General features: G+C 38.8%; 1 protein-coding gene across 8 annotated transcripts in view; it reads right to left on the bottom strand.

The window, feature by feature from the left end:
- ARHGAP24 (Rho GTPase activating protein 24) overlaps positions 1-23,512 on the bottom strand; it is a 531,966-nt gene that overhangs the window by 42,324 nt on the left and 466,130 nt on the right. For all 8 annotated transcript variants that reach the window (XM_047717878.1, XM_047717881.1, XM_047717884.1 and 5 more), the window contains one exon: positions 10,795-11,002. In XM_047717878.1, the coding sequence (XP_047573834.1) occupies positions 10,795-11,002 (208 nt within the window). The remainder of the gene's footprint in view (positions 1-10,794; positions 11,003-23,512) is intronic.

Below are 23,512 nucleotides of genomic sequence, written 5' to 3'. Positions count from 1 at the left end.
GGTTAAGCCGCTGCCTTCGGCTCAGGTCATGATCTCAGAGTCCTGGGATCGAGCCCCGCTTTGGGCTCTCTGCTCAGCAGGGAGCCTGCTTCCTCCTCTCTCTGCCTGCCTCTCTGCCTGCTTGTGATCTCTCTGTCAAATAAATAAATAAAATCTTTAAAAAAAAAAAAAGAATTACTTGGGAATTATTTGAAATTCAAATTCCGATGCATCCTCCAAACTTTTAAAATCTCAGTGAGAGCCAGTGGGGTGTAAGCTTCTGAACCTAGAGACACCTCTCTGGGTCATCCCTATGCAAACTAATATTTGAGAAGCTCTACTGTCTATAGTGCCCCCCCCCTCAAGTCTACTTTTTATAACTTAGGTCAGAAATACTCAAAGCTATATTGCTACTCAGAAGATAATTAAAATATGTGTCTGGCTTTTCTACCTTCTAAGTTTTAGACCTTTTAAAAAAAATTTATCTCTGTAGAATTGCAGTTTGTTTAGTGATCCTAAAAAATCACCAAAATAAATTAAAAAATGAGCAAGATGGTAGAAGAAAAGAAAGAGGGTAAAGACAAAATGAACAGAGTATGTGGGAAGGATGTCTGGGGTCCCAGGGACAGCACTTACGGGATTTTGGACAAAATGTGTAAAATCATTGGCTTCTATAGCCTTCTGTCCTTGCTCTTTTAAACACGTGTGTTATAAGCGCATAGTTTTTTTGTTGTTGTTGTTTTGTTTTTTTGTCGCTGAACAAATAATGCTCTGATGGTGATACATGGACATTCTTGATCCTGTCTTCCCAGCAATTGCAAAATGTATCTTTTTAACAGCTGAGGCCACCTGGAGAGTTTTGGAAATTAAAGAACATTCCGCTTCTAATCTGATTTTACACATTCTGTATTTCATTTTTATCCCCTCAAAGTGGGGAAATTTAATATAAAATGTTATATTTTAATTTGTTTTCATTTCTGAACAGAAATAATATAGAAAAGAATGGTTAGGAACTTTGATATCTGCTGTTTTTTACATTTGACATCAACTGATAAAATATAAATTCTTTCTGATCAACGAAAATGTCCTTTCTCACAAAATTCACTTTGGTCAAGGAGTCTGTGGGAATATGTCATCTAAGTGCAGGAACAAAAAGTCATGTATACATAAAAGTCTTAAACTTGAACCTCAGACCTGGAAAATAGCATGAGGTAACTGAAGAATAGAAAGTGCATTGTTTAATAAAAGCTGGTCCATGTGCCTGAAACCTCTCTAAATTTAAATCATGTGTGTTCCAAATTTCTTTTTCTCAATTTTTTTTTCTCCATAGAACAACATACTTCTTCTCATTCAAATATGATATAATATCTTCCAAATGGATCCCTAGCTTCAAAAGCACAGGCGGATGATGACTTACTACATAGTCCTTGAAACCATGTTTGTGAAAAACACTTAGTGACATGGAAGTTGTTCCTGATACAATGTTTACAAGGAAAGGCAAGATGTAAAAACTGTGTGATTCTAATACTTTGTATATATACCTGCCTGTATTTAGATGCATCTGTATTTTTTAAGTTCCTACACATCTACTTATTTATACATTAAAACATAGCAAGAGCTCCCTGGCTTGTTTACTTTTGAAATATACATCCCCCCTTCTTATGTTCTATGTTCTAAATTGTATACAAAATGTTATAATTTAAAATATGCAACATGGACGGGACTGGAAGAGATTATGCTGAGTGAAATAAGTCAAGCAGAGAGAGTCAATTATCATATGGTTTCACTTATTTGTGGAGCATAACAAATAGCATGGAGGACAAGGGGAGATGGAGAGGAGAAGGGAGTTGAGGGAAATTGGAAGGGGAGGTGAACCATGAGAGACTATGGACTCTGAAAAACAATCTGCAAGGTTTGAAGCGGTGGGGGGTGGGAGGTTGGGGGATCCAGGTGGTGGGTATTAGAGAGGGCACGGATTGCATGGAGCACTGGGTGCAGTGCAAAAACAATGAATACTGTTACGCTGAAAATAAAAAAATAAAATAAAATACGATCTTAATAATATTTTTATTAATTTTTAATAACACCTTATACTGTTATACTTTTTTAAAGTTATTAAGAAAGTTTGCTTTAAAAATCAAATTTTAGGCCATAGTATTGGAACTTCAGTAACTTTAGTCCTAATATTAAAATTAGAGATTATTTTTGCAGAATTCCTGTGCAAATTTCTTTGTATATTTTAACATGTATGGAGATGAAAGCTACATCTTGATTCTTTGTGAGATAGAAGCACTATGAGGGGAATATATTTCTCACTTTTTCTCATACTTCATAATGAAAAATTTCTGTCTTTCATTTTACATCCTAATAGCTATTGAAAACATTATACACTGTCTATATTTTTAAACTTATACTCTTTAAAAAATCATTTTGGGGGCACCTGGGTGGCTCAGTGGGTTAAAGCCTCTGCCTTTGGCTCAGGTTATGATCCCAGAGTCCTGGGACGGAGCCCCCGGGGAACTTACTTAAAAGCAAGTGCGGGAAACCAGTCCCAGGTAACAAAGCCCAAATACAAGGGTGGGTCAGGCCAAGTGGAGATAACGGCCCGAATGCAGGGATGAGTCGGGTCAGGTGGAAACATCCAATCAGTAAAGCTTGCATACTATCTCCCTAGCTACCAAGGAGTGTGGGTCCCGCCTTTTGGGCGCCAATTCTGACTAAGGTGATAGGCTAGTTCAAATAGCTACTATGGGGTGCACTGTAGTTCAATTGGCCACCTGTGTATGACCTAGCATGACTAAGCAGCTTTCTCTGTGTGTTACAATCTCATTCGCCACCTGTGTGTGGCCAGGCCCAACCACATGGCCTTTGCTCTATAAAAGTTAGTCTGGAAAGCAGGGAGGGGTTGCCCTCTCTGTAAGGGGCGTCCCCGACCGGTCTGTTTCATAGTCGGTTTGATTTTTGATTCTTGGCGTGAAATAAAGCTTTGCTTGACCTTTGCTTTGTATCAGTCTCGCTCCTTTGACCATGGACCCATTATTGGGGGACCCCAACAATAAGAGAACTGACTTTGTCTTTTTCACCTAGAACAGGTGTTTAAGTGTCTAAGACATACTAAACACTCCAATATTATCTGTTGAATGAATGAGATAGACTGTCTCCAAAGGTGATTGTCAGTAATTCATGTCACTCCTTCTACCAAGAGGTAGAACCAATTTTTAATCTCTTTTCATCTGAACTGCCCTTACAATTTACTTTGGACCAACGGTATGCAGTGGATGTTACGCTGTACCAGTTCTGGGCCTAACCCTTCACAGGCCTTAAGGCTTCCATGCTTACGGTCTTTCAGTCCCAAGATACTGTGTAAAAAATTCTGGTTAAAGAGAAAAGCCCTGTAGGACACAAGACTGCAGAGAGAAAGAGAGAGGCTCAGCCCACCATTAGCCATTTCAGTGGGCTGAGCATCAGCACCAGGCTTGGAAGGTAGCTCTCTTGGCTACGGCAGCTACATTAGATCATGGCAACTGATACCATGTCTTTGCCAAGCACTGCGCAAATGCAGAATCTGAAACAGTTGCTCTTGGTTTTATACCCAAAAGGTTGGACTGGTTTGCTATGCAGCAAGAGCTCCCTGAAACAGTCCCTGGAACCAAAGATTGGGGGCAGCCACAAAGAAACTCTAATGTAGAGCACTGGCTTTTTCCCGTCAGTGTTGGACAGTTGTGAGGAGACTATCAGAACTGGAAAACCAACAAGAAAATTGCTATTAGTAGCTAGAGAAAGATGAGCCTGCAGAGCTTATTAAACCGTGATGGAAAAATTTGCAAGTGTATCGGCTGCCGTGACTCAGAATGCAGAAAATGTTCGATGAAGCTAATTAGAAACTGTTCAGCTCTGAAGAAAAATTTAGAGAAACTATAGTGGCCCCGGGACAGTGTCTCCAGCTGGTGAAATCTTCTCAAAGTAAGAAATGGCACCAGGGCAAAGATAAAATCCAGGGTGCTACCAGTAAAACATTACCTGAAGGTCAAGACCAGATGGTGGTCGGAGACTCATTAAAACCTCTGAAAGACTGAAGGTAGCACCTCACAGATTCTCTCAGCAATACACAAATATTTAGAAAGAATCTTAAGATTATTCCATAAAATGCTGACTCATAGACCCCATAAGGCAGGACCTGATTCACAGGGATTTATGGGTGTGACTTTGTTTCAGCAAGAGGATTACAATTTGACACTTCCAAGGTATTTAAAGACAGGGCAGCTTGGGATAAAAGGGATGGTACCAGTTCAAAATGAAAAAAGAAGTTTTGAGATCCCAACTTTCTATGCGTAGGAAGTGGCTGAGAAACTACTCCTAAAAAAAGTGAACCATTTCTTGGGGGGTGGGGGGTGGGTACAAGTCCTATGGAGCAAAACCAGGGTTCCAGAGAAGATCAAAGAGTAGAGAAGAGTCAAAGATTAAAGAACCAAGCCCTAACCTAGGCACATTTCCCACCTTCCCACCACCCAGAAGAGGGGCCCTGAGAACATGTGTCCAGCAGGAGTTCAGAATTATGGATGGAAATCCAGTCACAGCCTTCGCAGAGTGACAGGTATCATATCAGCTATTAAAAATGAGAAAACTAGTTAACTATCTGAAACAAGTTTTTTTAAGATATTGGACAGTAGTGCAAAAATATGACCCTTGAGAGGATGGAATCAAATAAGGTAAATCTTAGGATTACTCCAGCCTTGTGCATCATCACGTGCCTGAGCGTGGGACAGGGACGGGAACCCTAAAGAGGGAACAGCAGTCTCACTCAGCCCAGGAGACAGAGTTTACAGGTTGGAGAGGTTGAAGCAGCTAGCATTTGTGATGCAGACCACGAGAGAGGAGGAAGCTTTGTACAAAACGACTTCTTGAAATCACATATATGTCTTCTTGAGTCTTCATCTAAATACCAACACGAGCCAGCGGAGGGCAACACTCTAAGGGGATAAACCCACAACAACTACCAGGGAAAGAACCACCATCAGGATTAACAGAGTGTAAGAAAGAAATTCTTAAAGGAGAGAAAATCAATGGCGCTAAAACTGGTTCTTTTTAAGGTATAATGAAATTGGTAACACATAAATGGACTGATTAAGAAAAAAATGATGCGGGGCACCTGGGTGGCTCAGTGGGTTAAGCCTCTGCCTTCGGCTTGGGTCATGAACCCAGGGTCCTGGGATTGAGCCCAGCATCATCCGGCTCTCCACTTAGCGGGAAGCCTGCTTCCCCGCCCCCTCTCTCCACCTGCCTCTCTGCCTCCTTGTGATCTCGGTCTGTCAAATAAATAAATAAAATCTTTTTTAAAAAATGATGTAATATGATTACTTTTGTAATATCAAAAGTAAAGGAGAGGACTTCACTGAAGAGTCTACAGACATTACAAAAAAAGAGAATATTATAAACAACTTTGTGATAATAAATTTGAAAAATTATATGGAACAGAAAAACGTCATAAAAGAGACAAATTAACACAACTGACACAAGAAGAATTAGCAAAGCCATTTCTAAGAACTTCCCCGTGAAGATAACTTCAGGATTAGAAGAAATCACCGGTAAATTTTACCAAGGATTTACGGAGGGAAATAATATAAAATACACCTACTTTTTCAGAAAAATAGAGGTAGAGGGGACAACTAATAGGGGGGCCAGAATTTCTCTGAAAACGAAACTAGTTGAAGATACTGTAAGAAATCTACAGGTCAATATCCTTGATGAAGATAGGTCCCCAAATCCTTACCAAATTATTTGTAAGTCAGATACAGCAAGGTATAAAAAGAGTAATGCATCACAAGCAAATATGGCTTATCCTAGCAACATAAAGTTGCTTTGACATTTGAAAATAAAATAATGTAATTCAGGACATTAACATCACAAACGGGAAGGATTAGATAATTTCTACAATAAATGAAGAGAGAAAGGAATTCTATAAAATTTAATTCTCATTCATTATTGAAAATGTTGGCAAACTAGAAGTAAAAGGACATTTTCTAACCTCATAAAGGTTATCTACAGAAAACCTATACACCATCACACGTAGAAGTGAAAGACTGAAAACCTCCCCTTACCTACAAGAGAAGTATGTCCACTCATTACTATGGTAGACGAGTTCTTATCAAGTACCAACAGGCAAGAAAAACAAATAAGAGGCTTATATATTGAAAAGGAAGAAACAAAACTCACACTGTGTACAATCAACAAGGTTAGATTATCCTAATCCTAAGGGAACTACAGAAGTCTTGTTAGCACTAATAAATGAACTCTCCAAGTCTGCAGGACCAAAGATCTAGATATAAAAAAAATCAACTGTATTCGGATAATCGAGCAGAGAGCAATTAGAAAATTAAATATTGAAAACAATACTATTTACAGGAGTACCTGTAAATAGTAATAGTTAAGGATAAATTTAACAAAATGGAGCAAGATCTGAACATTATAAAATACAAACATTGCTGAAATGTAGAAAATCCTAATGAAATGGAGAGATGCGCCATGTTCACAGATTGGAAGTTTTCATATTTCTAAGATGTCTGTTTTCTCCTAGTTGATTTCTGGAGTCCATGACATTTCAATCAAAATCCTCACAGACTTTTTGGTACAAATTGACGAGCATATGCTAATTTTTTTTTTTTTCTTTAAACTGGAGAAGTAAATGACCTAGAACAGGCAAAACAATCTTGAGAAGGAACAAAGTTAAGGAATTTACTCAACTTGATTTCAAGACTTTACAGCTGTGGTGATTTTCTCTAAAAAGAGCCACTCACAAATCTTCCTCCTCTTTAAGTGTTTGCCCCTCTTTCCATCAAGGGGCAGAGTTTGTTTCCCTTATCCATAAATGTAGGCTGGCCTGTCTTGTGACTTGCTTTGACCAACAGACTGCACCGGAAATCATACCGTCCCCTGGACCTAAGACTTGTGAGGCTTACAAACTGCCATCTTCATTTTCTTGGAACCCTGAGGTATCATGTCACTAAGTCTGACTAATCTGCTAGAGATAAAGGCCATGTGCAGAGCAGCTATATTAGATGTTAGATTCATAGAGAGGTGGCGAGGGGGAGGGAAGGGTTGGCAGACAGGGCGAGGGCATGTGGGAGGAGGGGAAAGGAAGAAGGAGAGCAAGCCAAACAAGGTCCAAGCAGCCTCCAGCCATGTCTGCCATCTCGGACAAGGCTCAGGACATCTGAATAAAACTGTCCTGGATTCTTTAGACCTAAATGACCTCATGAATCAATTTTATGTGCAGGAGAAAGGAGCCTATCCTGGCCAACTCCTGCCCAAACTGCAGAACCATAAGCAATAACTGGTTGTTATTACTTAAGTCACAAATTTCTGGCATGGTTTATTACACAGGTGTAGAAACCTGAAACACTGAATGACTGAGCAAATGAAAGACACTCCCCTTTTCTTCACAGGATGCTAGCAGCATTACCATATTGTGCTAACATTTAAATACTCTCCAACTCTTCTCTATAGGTTTTCTAGTTGACAGGTATCTTCTGTAATTACTCTTTAGAAATTAAAAGATAAGGAGATTTTTATGTAGCATGAAACGATCAGGTAATTAAAAGATCTGTCAGATTAAATTTCTGATTAAAGAAGTTATGGATGCTTATTGGAATCACAATATTAAAAAAAAATCACTAGTTTTCCACAAAATCAATGTTTATCTTTTGTTACATTTTCTTCAGTCTATTTATGCACTGATGTACTTCATATAAAAGAAAATAAATACTTTTTTATAAGTAAAATAATATTTTCTATAAAGATTGCACACTATTTCATTGTCAGCTCAGTTATTAAGAACATGATTTGGAGATAATTGCTTACAGGACATATCTTTTTTTATAGGATCTTAAAACTTATAAAATATCCCTCCCTTCTCTCGTATTAGTGAGATTCTTATTATAAGAACCAAACTGTAAATGCCTATAGCAAAATAATTTTTAATAAATATACTTTTCTATAATGTCATCTGCATATAGAATAGGCTATATATAAGAAAAAAAGCCTTTGGAACGTATCAATGTCACATGAAGTTCATTGTAGAAGGTGTTGTTTATCCCATTATATGATATTTTATTATGAGGATCCCACTGACAAATTTCTTTTAATTTTGGAAATTGAAAGAATTTTAAAAAATCAAAAATTACATATCTTTTAGATAAACCATTGTGTATATCCTGTGAATAGGCCTGGATTTACAACTACTGTTTAGGTTTTCTTTTTCAAAGTACGGAATAAGATATGGGGCTCCCCTGCCAAAGGATAGCTGTATTTTTTTTTTTTTTAAAGATTGTATTTATTGGGACGCCTGGGTGGCTCAGTTGGTTAAGCCGGTGCCTTCGGCTCAGGTCATGATCCCAGCGTCCTGGGATCGAGTCCCACATTGGGCTCCTTGTTCTGTGGAGAGCCTGCTTCTCCCTCTGCCTCTGCCCGCCACTCTGTCTGCCTGTGCTCGCACTCTCTCTCTCTCTCTGACAAATAAATAAAATCTTTAAAAAAAAAAAAAAAAGATTGTATTTATTTATTTGACAGACAGAGATCACAAGTAGGCAGAGAGGCAGGCAGAGAGAGGAAGGGAAGCAGGCCCCCTGCTAAGCAGAGAGCTGGACGGACTCAGGGCTCTATCCCAGGACCCTGGGATCATGACCTGAGCCAAAGGCAGAGGCTTTAACCCACTGAGCCACCCAGGCGCCCCAAGATAGCTGTATTTTTGAAATTTGCTCTCTAACCTTGGTTTTGAATTCATTTCTTTGCCTCCACATTTAATTTTTATCTTTCAGACATAAATTATGAATGCCTATAAACTGTCCGTAATACCTTTTATAAACAGGTAGGATTTTAATCAATTTAATTGATCATATCTTACTTTTCCATTTAGTATTTTTCCAAAATTTTAATAACTACATAACATTTTATTATATTAATGCACTATTATTTAATTAACCATACTCCACTGCTAGAGATAATAGATTAGTGTTCACTTTTTACTTCATAAAGATTGTAATAAGCAACTTTGCACTTCAGTTGTTTTCCACAGATCTGATTTTTTTCTAGAATGAGAATTTCCTGCTAAAATAGTCTTGAAATATGTTACTAAATTTCTTTAGAAAGATTATAATCATTTGCACTCTCACCACCAGGGTGCCTACCTTAACATACCTTGCCAGCATTGAATATTGCCATTGCTCAAGATTTTGTTAATGTGACTACTGGGAGGGCATTAAATGATTTAATGTGCATTTCTTGGATTATCAGCAAAAGCCCATATTCCCAAAAATGCTTCCTTTGTCTTGTAGCACGTATTCAAGTGTCTTCCTGTCTGTCTGTTCCATAGATCTGTGTCTATCCATGTACTAATTCTATGTTTTCAAAGAGAAAAATACTTAGTATGCAATTTCCAATTTTCAAGAACAAGACAATTCTTTTTTTTTTTTTTAAAGATTTTTTTTTTAATTTATTTGACAGAGATCACAAGCAGGCAGAGAGAGAGGAAGGGAAGCAGGCTCCCTGCTGAGCAGAGAGCCCAATGCGGGGCTCTATCCCAGGACCCTGAGACCATGACCTGAGCCGAAGGCAGAGGCTTAACCCACTGAGCCACCCAGGTGCCCCAAGAACAAGACAATTCTTATCCACAACACCAATACTGAGAATCTCTCTCAAGGAAAAAATCCAAAAATAGAAAATATTTATGTAAATGGTTATCCTCTACATTATTTATAGTAGTAATAAATGTGATAACATAAATGTCCCTAGTGTTGAAATAGTTGTGAAACTATATGCTTAAAGAGTGTAATATTAGATATGAAAATCATGCTTATGGAGGTTGCCAACCATTAAATATTCAGTTAAAATATATTGTAATATTGGGGTATTTCAAATATTAATATGAAAAATACCTGCTACATTATGCTAAATTGATAATATTAGGATAAAAAATATTATTTTCTCTTAATTAAAAAAGTGAAGAGAAAGAGGTAACTTACAAAATATTGCTATAAGTATTTAACTTTTTTTTTTTAAGATTTTATTGATTTATTTGACAGACAGAGATCACAAGTAGGCAGAGAGGCAGGCAGAGAGAGAGGGGGAAGCAGGCTCCCCATTGAGCAGAGAGCCCAATGTGGGGCTCGATCTCAGGACCCTGAGACCATGACCTGAGCCGGAGGCAGAGGCTTTAACCCACTGAGCCACCCAGGCGCCCCAGTATTTAACTCTTAATTAGTGGAATTATGGATGTTTATATGCTCTTTCCTGGAACTTCCATTATTCCCTGAATTTCATCATGCTATACTGCTTGTTCCCTTGTAAATCTACTCTAGATGAAGGCAAAACTATATATTTAAAAATACAATGCTTTTATAATTATTATTATTAAAAAGTTATTCTAATTCCATTGCCTATATTCTGATCTCTGCTTATTAATACTTTTACTATCTCTTAGCTGAAGGAATTAGAAAAAAAAACACTGAACAGAAGACTCCTAATTTAAAAGTTCACTTTTCTGATGCAAAAGGTTAACACGGTATCAAATTAGGACCAAAGCAAATGAATAAATGATCATGTTTTAAGAGGAACAAAAAGTTTCGAGGAGAAGGACATCTCAAGTGTTCAATTTTTGAGTCTAAATTAGTAAAAACAATCTACCCTTGTGTGTGGCTATATAATCTGTATTCTAAAACCATCATAACGTCAATTAAGGTTCTATGGTCTCAGCTCACTACATTCCTTCTGTTCAATTTGGATTTCTCAGGGCAGAATGATTAGTGAGATCTTGACCTCTACCTGTCAAATGACGGCTTCTCTCCACAGTCAAAGGCATCCTGGAGCTCCTTAACGAGGTTAGCCTGGCCTGGCAGCCGGAAGAGACCCTCTTCTTTCAGCCCTCTTTGTCGGATAAAGTCCACACACTGCTCCACCAACATTGGGGCCAGACGGTTCCCATATCTCTTCTCAAAACGGACAGTGTCCTCCAGCTTCTGTCCAAAAATGCCTGGAGAGACAAAGGATCACAGTGAATTTGAGGAATTTCTATCACCCCACCTGGTTACTTTAAAACAAAACAAAACAAAACAAAAAAACCCAACTCAATATAAAGGGAAAACAAAGAAAGGCTGGCAAGCATTTTACAATGGGGACTTCACATTTTTACAGAATCAAATCCACACTACACAATTCTTTGAAGGAAAAGGCTTTGCCTTATGCTGCCCTTCCCCCCTAATACTCCATATTTAGCCCCACACCGAATACACACGTGAAGTTGGAGATAGCCACCTTGATATAAGAGACACTGTAATGAATAAAAGTTTGGTTTTGGGTTTTCTTTTTCTCCCGCTTGGGAAATGAATCGTATGGAAGAAATATTCTGCAGAGAATAGTCAAATTCTACTTTTTGCTATACTTGAACTTTCTGTCCAATTATCATTTAGTGTAACTGTTGCTCATTTCTCTGTTCACCTTTTGTTTTCAAACAAGGAATGATGCCATGATTGTAATCAAAGTGATAAAACCAGGTAAAAATGCCCAGAATCTTCATCTGCATGAAATATGTCAGGCTGCAATATTTCATCTTTTATGAAATATTTATTTTATATTATTTATTTAAATAAATTATTTAAATATTTATTTTCTATTATTATATAACTTTTGTTGAAAGGGAAAAATCTGACTCATGAAGTAGTGCCTATACCAAAAGCGAGGCGGCAGAATCCCGGCAATTTGCCCCTGACAGATGGGAAAGCCTCCTTTATCACACATTATCTAGAACCGCCAGCCCACAGTAGTGTTTTAGCCAGTTTTAATCAGTCTTATGAATGATTTTTAAATAACCACAAAGAATGAATTCCTTGTTGCATGCATTTGGGGCTGAACATACCCACTATTTGTGCCTGGGACCCCGCTGATTAAAAAACAATTCCTCTAGTGGTGGGTGTGATAGCTTCAAGGTTCAACTGTGGAGTGGGAGCCCTGGTCAGGAGGGCCCTGAGGGCCTGCAGTCCCAATGGAGTGGCTGCTGTGCTGGTGGAGGTAGTGTTCCTACCGATGATGAACAGATAACTAGGCTGGAAATGGAGGCCATGAAGGCTGTTTGGAAGGGACTGGGCCCTTCCAAAATGCTAGTCCCAAAAGCAGCTTTAGACACCAAGGAAGACCCTAATTTTGTCCCAGCTATCCCCAACAAGCAAATAGTGGGCTTTATCTACGAAGAAGACAAATAGTGCTCTCATCTCATCTGGTTCTGGCTGCACAAAGGTTGAGACCCAGTGATACCCTAACTGTGGAGTTCATCACAAGCTGGTGCCCCACCAAGTGGGCCCACTAAGACTTTACACTAACTTACTCAAAATGTGCTGTAAACTTTCTTCTTTTTAATAAAGAGTAGCCATTGTATTGGCTTCTTCTCTCAGAAAGAAAGAAAGAGAGAGAGGAAGGAAGAAAGGAAGGCAGGCTCTAAATATATTAATACCAGGTGGTAGCCTGGCAAAAACGATATGCCTACGAGAAAAAAAATGGGGAAAGCCCAAGCAAATGTCACTCCAGTGTTCCCAGATGGGATGAATCACTGAATAGTTTTAATGGTCTAATGGTTTCATACAAGGGAAAGAAAAATTAGTGTTGCATGTTGAAATTATGTGAGACTCCAGAATACTTGGGGAATTATTTAAAAAATACTAGGTTAAGAATTGAGCAATAAAAACAAATGTTTTACCTCCCTACCTGTAAAATAATTTACTTATGGATTCAGCAATGTAAATTCACACTCCAAGCAATGAACAACTGCGACCGAAGAGAAAATTTTTAGGCCTGGTAGAAACAATAAGACAACAACAAACCAAACTATTCAACACCTGATATCAAATCTAGTATTAAGGGAATTCATGTATTCACTTTAGGAAAAAATGTTGAGCGAACTAATATATAGATAGCAATATATATAGAAATATTAGAAAGCAAAATATATAGAAATATATAGAAAGCAATGTATAGAAAGGAAATATATATATATAGAAATATAGAAAGCAAAATTAGAAAATGGCATCTTATCTAAGGGCAGGAAAATTAATGCAGGCCGCAGGTCTGTTTAGCTAAATTTGTAGACTTTGGAACAAGTAGTTTCTCAATGGTGTGTCAAAAATGGTTTGCTAACTCAACAGACATTCATACCCCCATTTTCTCTTGTCATTTCCATTTTAGGGACTGGAAAATTAAATACCTCTCCCACTTTTTAAGAAGTCTTTGGAGTCTTTAGGAAGACTTTTGGTTTTGTTTTTGATGAAAGAGAGAGACAGCTGGAATTGCCAATCACTCCATTTTTCTACCATGAACTAGGTCATGCTGTTGATCTAAGAGTCGTCTTTTGGCTATTAGATAAGCAATCATGAGGGAAAGACTGAAAGATTCAGAGACAATGGGGATGAAATTATTGAACCACTGACCTAATACCAGCAGCACATTCTTTTTGATTTTTTTTTTTTAATGTGAGAAAAATGCATGTTTACCCATTGTTAGCTGTGTTTTCTGTTGGTTGCAACAATACCAAATTCTAACCATGCAGTGGTAATGATGACTTTGAAGATATTTTAGTATTTTAATAACAAAGCTTGAAAACTGATTATGAATGGAGAATACTGACTCTTTTTCTGTGGAGTTCTTTGATGCTTATTTGCCTGAGAAATTCAGATTCTATTATGCCAAACTTAAGAAAATAGCCTTTCAAAGGCACTAACCATTTATTTTTATAAATAACAATATTGATATCTGGGATTACATCTTATGTATCTGTGGTTTTTTGCTTATTGTTTTAGATTGATAAATATATTATCTAAAGTTTCTCTCCAAATCCAGCAGAAAACTGACTAAAGATGTTGCAACTCAATATCTATGAACTATGTGTGCTACAAATGAGAATCAAACTTTCAAGATTTTGTTCTACACAGTAATAAAAAACAGTCAAACATTCTTTTAAAATTCCCAGAATTTCTTTTTTCCCAACAACTTAGGGACATGATAAAGTAAGGAGTAAGCTTTGCTTTATGGTTACTCTGGTTTGTTTCCTTCCTTCCTTTCTTCCTCCCTCCCTCCCTTCTTTTTTCCCTTCCTTCCTGTATATACAGTTCTGTGTTGTAGTAAGAATTTACTTAAGTACAGCAGGAGGGACACCTGGATGGCTCAGTCAGTTAAGAATCTGCTTTTGGTTCGGGTCGTGGTCCCAGTGTTCTGGGATTGAGTCCCACATCAGGTTCTTTGCTTAGCAGAGAGTCTGTTTCTCTCTCTGCCAGCCACTCCCCCTGTTTGTGCTCTCTCTCACTCTCTCTCTGACAAATAAATAAACAAAATCTTTAAAAAAAAAAAAAGTATAGTAAGAAACCAAAAGCCGGGGCGCCTGGGTGGCTCAGTGGATTAGGCCGCTGCCTTCGGCTCAGGTCATGATCTCAGGGTCCTGGGATCGAGTTCCGAATCGGGCTCTCTGCTCGGCAGGGTGCCTGCTTCCCTCTCTCTCTCTCTCTCTGCCTGCCTCTCCGTCTACTTGTGATCTCTCTCTGTCAAATAAATAAATAAAATCTTTAAAAAAAAAAAAAAAAAGAAACCAAAAGCCAAAAGCCCTAACATCTTTCTATTTAATTTTTACTAAGTCTCTATTATGTACTAAGTCCTTGACATATATTCTCTTATTTTCATAATAAATATATAAGATAACTGTCTTATACATGAGGAAATTGGGACTCAGAAAGGTTAAATGAATAGCTCAAGGTTAGTTACACAACACCATGTGTCAGAATGGAAGTCCACATTCAGATTTATTCAGCCGTAAAACCTTTTCCCATTCCCAAATACCAGTCCTCTTCCTTCTTATTTAATCATAATGATTATATGTCCTCATTTTCTAGTAATTTAACATATTAGTAAACTCTAAAAACAAATAGAATAGAGTTCCTTTTCTGTGCTCTAAAAAGTGATAATAGCGAAGATGTACTTATCTATCTCAGGTGTGGGTACAAATGGTTTATCGGCATTTCTTTCATTTAAAACTCACACTACTTTATGAGGTGGGCACTACTATTGTACCATGGAGAAGACAAGCACAGAGAGGTTAAGTGACTTGCTGAATGTCACACAGCTAGCTGGAAGTGATGGACCTGGGATTTGTTCAAGGCTCTTGGATTTCAGAGCCACACTGTATTTAATACACTGTGAGGTAAGCACACTGGCTGCAAACTATGTTACTGAGGGAGAAACCTGCTGCTTACTAGCTTTCTGACCTATATCTCTGTTATCAAACTAGCAGGAGTAATTTCTGCTGAGAAAATGCAGATTTGGAGGAAGATCAGAAAAAAAAAAAAAAACAGAGACGGAGAAAACTCTGATTATCTTCTACGAGCTGCCCAAGGAAATGATTCTCTTTATGTAAACAGCTATGTCTGTTTAGCAATATAATATCTAAGGGAGTGAAAGCATGTAGATGTTCGCTACACACACTTAGAGATTCCTGTGGAAAATTTATAGTTTTCTACTCCGAGTCTGGTCTTGCAAAGAATTAGTAAGTGATTGTAATAAATGTATACTTCCTATTTTGTAGCATTGGAAGTAGAATGTCCCAAACATCTCTGTCTTACAACGGTAGATGTGAATTACTGTCCTATATGAGCTTGGTTTTTTTTTTTGTTTTGTTTTGTTTTTTGCATGGAAGTTCAGGGAGAAATTTTTTAAAGCTGTTTTGTTTAGCATTTTCATTGAGGAAGCAGTGAAACTTCAAATTTTAAGATTAACAAGAAAGCATGAAGGTCATGAGCCTATCCCCAACTAGCAGCATGGGGAAAGGGACACTGACTAGTAGATGATTAACAAGAATATACTCTGTGATGTGAGTCATGCAAATGGTTCTAGCTATGTCCACTTAAATTCCCAGGGAGGTTTCACACTACCTGACAAAACCATCCCTGGAATTTCTAGGTGACCAAAGTACATCATGTGTGCTTCCCTTGGAAATACATTGATGGTGTCATAAAGCATCACCAAGGAGGTGACTTTTCACAGGGCTGAGAAGGTAAGTTACACAGGTGATTTTATTATACCTGTGGGAGGCTGTTCCAACTGAAGAGAGAGAGAAAGAGATCTAAATTTCCTTCAGGATTTGTGAGGTTCCTGCTTTATGTGTGATTTATACCCTCTATAGCTAGAGGCAGCCTGTGAAGTTAACTGAGTGAGATCAGATAAATGTATTCATATTCCACCGGTCTTAAATTTGAATAAACAAACACAAAGCCAAACCTTCCTGGATTTTCTCTGCCTTGCAATTATTTACTCTTTTTGCTCTTTGGTTCCCAGTTAAGTGTAACTCTGGCTTCATGTCATCACTTTCTGGCCTTTTGCCAACCATTGCAATTTTGACTCTGACACTGTCATTCTACTAAAAGAACTTTTTCTATAGTCATTGGCAACTTCCTAGTTGCCAAATCACTGAAAGTCAAATTTACTTTTTGTATTACGTCATGCCTCATGCCCTGAAACTGTCAATGTCACGCTTCTTCTTGACACTTCTCATGTGTTACATAGTTCCTGCCTTCCAGAATACTCTTTATCAATCTCCTTCTTGACTGTACTACTTACTACATTATTCTCATAAATTTGTTGGTCCTCTGGGTTCTGTCCTCAGCCCTATTTTTATGCTACTTGACACAATTTCTTTGCTTGACTACATTTAATCTCACTGTCAGTAATTCCCAGACCTGTATCTCAATTTGGGCCACTCTTATGAGCCTTGGCATTGGATTTCTAAGTGCTCATTAGACCCCTCAACATGGATGTCTCAAAACATTCCCAAACTCAGAATTTCTAAAATGAAGTCACCTTTTTTTTTTTTTTTAAAGAGATTTTATTTATTTATTTGACAAAGAAAGATCACAGGTAGGCAGAGAGGCAGGCAGAGAGGGAGAGGGAGAAAGCAGGCTCCCTGCTGATCAGAGAGCCCAATGCGGGGCTCGATCCCAGGACCCCAAGATCATGACCTGAACCAAAGGCAGAGGCTTAACCCACTGAGCCACCAAGGTGCCCCAAAGTCCCCCTTTCTTTAAAACCTGTCCTACTTCCTGCAAGTTTTTTGGTTATCAGTTCCAGTTATCCTCCTGAACATTTGAAGTGCTATCTGAGAGTCAACCCAGATTCCTCCTTCCTTCACGAGCCTCACTTAGTAATCACCTGGGTCCCTTCCAAACTCACTGTCACTACATTAGGCTAGATCCTCAACATTTCTTAAGTGATTTTTTGAAGAGCAGAGTATCTACCTCAGGCAAGTGCTGCCATAGTGAACTTCATAATGTTTAAATTGGATCATGACATTCTATTGCTTTATTTCTTCCAGTGGGGCCCACCGGCCAACCAAACTCTTTTTCATGCAATACAAAATCTCCACAATCTGATCTCTGCCTCTTTATCAACCATTCAATCAAGAAACATTTAGATGGTGCCCACTGTCTGCCAGGCGCTCCGCCATATCCACCCTTGTTTCTACTATTTGCTCACAAACAACATGCTCTCCATCTATACTGGACTATTAGTTGTCCCATAAAAGCAATACGTCCTAGTGTATCTTCAGGCTTCCTTCTGGTAGGAGGGTTTTGCCATCATGAGTCAGCCTAGGCAAACTTACTCTGCAAGATTCAACTCATATCATCTCCTGTGTGAAGTCTTGACTAACATTCCCTCATCACTCCAGACCCAAAGCTTGCTATGTTTCTGCTTTGGCTTCTTAGCATTGCTTTGTAATTATTTATTTAGATGACTATCTATACTGGACTGCTCTCTCTCACCAGTCAAAAGATGATTGTACTTTTAGAATCACTACAGTAAAATAATTACTTTACATTATAAATAATGTTGGATGGGGGGGTACGAGTCAAAATGGCGGAGAAGTAGCAGACAGACGACATCAGGAAGCAGGTGATCAGCTAGATAGCTTATCTAACCATTGCGAACACCTACAAATCCAACAGGAAATTGAAGAGAAGAGGAGCAACAATTCTAGAAACAGAAAATCGATCACTTTCTGAAAGGTAGGACCTGCGGAAAAGTGAATCCAAAGTGACGGGAAGATAGACTGCGGGGAGAGGGGCTGGCTCCCGGCAAGCAGTGGAGCAACAGAGCACAAAATCAGGACTTTTAAAAGTCTGTTCCACTGAGGGACATCGCTCCAGAGGCTAAACCAGGGGAAGCCCACGCGGAAGCAGCATAACCCCAGGTCCCGCGGGGTCACAGAAGGTCCGGGGGTGTCTGAGCGTCACAGAGCTCCCAGGTTTTAGAGCGGGGAAGCTGGCAACAGCGACAAAGCCGAGGAGTGAGCTCTCAACTCGGGCTTACTTGAACCGGTCACAGGCTCGCTGAGCTCTGAGCGCAGCCGGAGGCCATGGAGACAGAAGCGACCGGGAGCTCTTCTCCAAGTGTGAGCAATTGAGCGCTTTCCCAGAGGCCAGGGGCCAGGGAGACGGGGACGGTTGGGAGCTTTTCTCTGAGGGCACACTGAGGAGTGGGGCCCCGGGCTCTCAGCTCCTCCGGGCCAGAGACTGGGAGGCTGCCATTTTCATTCCCACCCTCCGGAACTCTACGGAAAGCACTCAGGGAACAAAAGCTCCCGAAAGCAAACGGGAGCGGATTCCTCAGCCCGGCCCCGGGTAAGGGCGGTGCAATTCCGCCTGGGGCAAAGACACTTGAGAATCACTACAACAGGCCCCTCCCCCAGAAGATCGACAAGAAACCCAGCCAAGACCAACTTCACTCACCAAGGAAAACAGCAGAATTCCAGAGGAGGAGAAAGCAAATCTTTTTTTTTTTTTTTTAAATTTTTTATTTTTTCAGCATAACAGTATTCATTATTTTTGCACCACACCCAGTGCTCCATGCAATCCGTGCCCTCTACAATACCCACCACCTGGTGCCCCCAACCTCCCACCCCCCACCCCTTCAAAATTCTCAGATCGTTTTTCAGAGTCCATAGTCTCCCATGGTTCACCTCCCCTTCCAATTTCCCTCAACTCCCTTCTCCTCTCCGTCTCCCCTTGTCCTCCATGCTATTTGTTATGCTCCACAAATAAGTGAAACCATATGATAATTGACTCTCTCTGCTTGACTTATTTCACTCAGCATAATCTCTTCCAGTCCCGTCCATGTTGCTACAAAACTTGGGTATTCATCCTTTCTTTTTTCTTTTTTCTTTTTTCTTTTTTTTTTTTTACAGCTTTATAAACATATATTTTTATCCCCAGGGGTACAGGTCTGCGAATCGCCAGGTTTACACACTTCACAGCATACTACTACTACTACTACTACTACACTACTCACCATAGTACATACCCTCCCCAATATCCATAACCCCACCCCCCTCTCCCAACCCCCTCCCCCCATCAACCCTCAGTTTGTTTTGTGAGATTAAGAGTCACTTATGGTTTGTCTCCCTCCCAATCCCATCTTGTTTCATTTACTCTTCGAGGAGAAAGCAAATCTTATCTGGACAAAATGACAAGGCTGAAAAACTCACCACAAAAAAAGGAGCAAGAGGCAGTACTGAAGGCTAGGGACCTAATCAATACAGACATTGGTAATATGACAGATCTAGAGTTCAGAATGATGATTCTCAAGGTTCTAGCCGGGCTCGAAAAAGGCACAGAAGATATTAGAGAAACGCTCTCTGGAGAGATAAAAGCCCTTTCTGGAGAAATAAAAGAACTAAAATCTAACCAAGTTGAAATAAAAAAAAAGCTATTGATGAGGTGCAATAAAAAATGGAAGCTCTTACTGCTAGGATAAATGAGGCAGACGAAAGAATTAGTGACATAGAAGACCAAATGACAGAGAATAAAGAAGGTGAACAAAAGAGAGACAAACAAATACTGGACCATGAGGAGAGAATTCGAGAGATAAGTGACACCATAAGAAGACACAACATTAGAATAATTGGGATTCCAGAAGAAGAAGAAAGAGAGAAGGGAGCAGAAGGTATATTGGAGAGTATTATTGTAGAGAATTTCCCTAATATGGCAAAGGGAACAAACATCAAAATCCAGGAGATGCTAAGAACACCCCTCAAAATCAATAAAAATAGGTCTACACCTTGTCACCCGATTGTAAAATTTATAAGTCTTAGCGACAAAGAGAAAATCCTGAAAGCAGCCCGGGAAAGGAAGTCTGTAACATACAAGGGTAAAAACATTAGATTGGCAGCAGACCTATCCACAGGGACCTGGCAGGCCAGAAAGAACTGGCATGATATATTCAGAGCACTAAATGAGAAAAACATGCAGCCAAGAATACTATATCCAGCTAGGCTATCATTGAAAATAGAAGGAGAGATTAAAAGCTTCCAGGACAAACAGAAACTGAAAGAATTTGCAAACACCAAACCAACTCTACAGGAAATACTGAAAGGGGTCCTCTAAGCAAAGAGAGACCCTAAAAGTAGTAGATCAGAAAGAAACAGAGACAATATACAGTAACAGTCACCTTACAAGCAATACAATGGCACTGAATTTATATCTCTGAATAGTTACCCTGAATGTTAATGGGCTAAATGCCCCAATCAAAAGACACAGGGTATCAGAATGGATAAAAAACCAAAACCCATCAATATGCTGCCTATAAGAAACTCATTTTAGACCTGAAGACACCTCCAGATTTAAAGTGAGGGGGTGGAAAACAATTTACCATGCTAATGGACATCAAAAGAAAGCTGGGGTGGCAATCCTTATATCAGATCAATTAGATTTTAAGCCAAAGTCTATAATAAGAGATGAAGAAGGACACTATATCATACTCAAAGGGTCTGTCCAACAAGAAGACCTAACAATTTTAAATATCTATGCCCCTAACATGGGAGCAGCCAACTATATAAACCAATTAATAACAAAATCAAAGAAATACATCGACAATAATACAATAACAGTAGGGGACTTTAACACTCCCCTCACTGACATGGACAGATCATCTAAGCAAAAGATCAATAAGGAAATAAAGGCCTTAAATGACACACTGGACCAGATGGACATCACAGATATATTCAGAACATTCCATCCCAAAGCAACAGAATAAACATTCTTCTCTAGTGCACATGGGACATTCTCCAGAATAGACCACATCCTGGGTCATAAATCATGTCTCAACTGGTATCAAAAGATTGGGATCATTCCCTGCATATTTTCAAACCACAATGCTCTGAAGCTAGAACTCAATCACAAGAGGAAATTTGGAAAGAACCCAAATACATGGAGACTAAACAGCATCCTTCTAAAGAATGAATGGGTCAAACAGGAAATTAGAGAAGAATTGAAAAAATTCATGGAAACAAATGATAATGAAAACACAAGGGTTCAAAATCTGTTGGACACAACAAAGGCAGTCCTGAGAGGAAAATATATAGCGGTACAAGCCTTTCTCAAGAAAGGAGAAAGGTCCCAAATACACAACCTAAACCTACACCTAAAGGAGCTGGAGAAAGAACAACAAAGAAAGCCTAAACCCAGCAGGAGAAGAGAAATAAAAAAGATCAGAGCAGATATCAATGAAATAGAAACTAAAAAAACAATAGAACAAATCAAGGAAACTAGGAGCTGGTTCTTTGAAAGAATGAATAGGATTGATAAACCCCTGGCCAGACTTACCCAAAAGAAAAGAGAAAGGACCCAAATAAATAAAATCATGAATGAAAGGAGAGAGATCACAACCAACACCAAAGAAATAAAAACAATTTTAAGAACATACTATGAGCAACTCTATGCCAACAAATTCAACAATCTGGAAGAAATGGATACATTTCTAGACATATAAACTACCACAACTGAAGCAGGAAGAAATAGAAAACCTGAACAGACCCATAACCAGTAAGGAGATTGAAACAGTCATCAAAAATCTCCAAACAAACAAAAGTCCAGGGCCAGACGGTTTCCCAGGGGAATTCTACCAAACATTTAAAGAAGAATTAATTCCTATTCTCCTGAAACTGTTCGAAAAAATAGAAATGGAAGGAAAACATCCAAACTCATTTTATAAGGCCAGCATCACCTTGACCCCAAAACAAGACAAGTAGCCCCATCGAGAAAGAGAATTACAGACCAATATCCTTGATGAACACAGATGTGAAAATTCTCACCAAAATACTGGCCAATAGGATCCAACAGCACATTAAAAGAATTATTCACCACGGCCAAATGGGATTTATTCCAGGGCTGCAAGGTTGGTTCAACATCTGCACATCAATCAATGTGATACAATACATTAATAAAAGAAAGAACAAGAACCATATGATATTCTCAATAGATGCTGAACAAGCATTTGACAAAGTGCAGCATCCCTTCCTGATTAAAACTCTTCAAAGCGTAGGGATAGAGGACACATACCTCAATATTATCAAAGCCATCTATGAAAAACCCACTGCAAATATCATTCTCAATGGAGAAAAACTGAAAGCTTTTCCGCTAAGGTCAGGAACATGGCAAGGATGTCTGTTATCACCACTGCTGTTCAACATAGTACTAGAAGTCCTAGCCTCAGCAATCAGACAACAAAAGGAAATTAAAGGCATCCAAATCGGCAAAGAAGAAGTCAAACTATCACTCTTTCTTTGCAGATGATATGATACTATATGTGGAAAACCCAAAAAGCTCCACTCCAAAACTGCTAGAACTTGTACAGGAATTCAGTAAAGTGTCAGGATATAAAGTCAATGCACAGAAATTAGTTGCATTTCTTTACACTAACAACAAGACAGAAGAAAGAGAAATTAAGGAGTCAATCCCATTTACAATTGCACACAAAACCATAAGATACCTAGGAATAAACCTAACCAAAGAGGCAAAGAATCTATACTCAGAAAACTATAAAGTACTCATGAAAGAAATTGAGGAAGACACGAAGAAATGGAAAAATGTTCCATGTCATGGATTGGAAGAACAAATATTGTGAAAATGTCTATTCTACCTAAAGCAATCTACACATTTAATGCAATCCCTATCAAAATCCCATCCATTTTTTCAAAGAAATGGAACAAACAATCCTAAAATTTATATGGAACCAGAAAAGATCTCGAATAGCCAAAGGAATATTGAAAAAGAAAGCCAAAGTTGGTGGCATCACAATTCCGGACTTCAAGCTCTATTACAAAGCTGTCATCATCAAGACAGTATGGTACTGGCACAAAAACAGACACATAGATCAATGGAACAGAATAGAGAGCCCAGAAATAGAACCCAACTCTATGGTCAACTAATCTTCGACAAAGCAGGAAGGAATATCCAATGGAGAAAAGACAGTCTCTTCAACAAATGGTGCTGGGAAAATTGGACAGCCACATGCAGAAAAATGAAATTGGACTATTTCCTTACACCACACACAAAAATAGACTCAAAATGGATGAAGGACCTCAATGTAAGAAAGGAATCCATCAAAATCCTTGAGGAGAACACAGGCAGCAACCTCTTTGACCTCAACCGCAACTTCTTCCTAGGAACATCGCCAAAGACAA

Source organism: Lutra lutra, chromosome 2 (assembly GCF_902655055.1).
Source record: "Lutra lutra chromosome 2, mLutLut1.2, whole genome shotgun sequence".
In the NCBI taxonomy this organism is placed as follows: Eukaryota; Metazoa; Chordata; class Mammalia; order Carnivora; family Mustelidae; genus Lutra; species Lutra lutra.
Note: the sequence above shows the minus strand (reverse complement) of the source record. Positions and strands in the feature narration are given on the sequence as shown.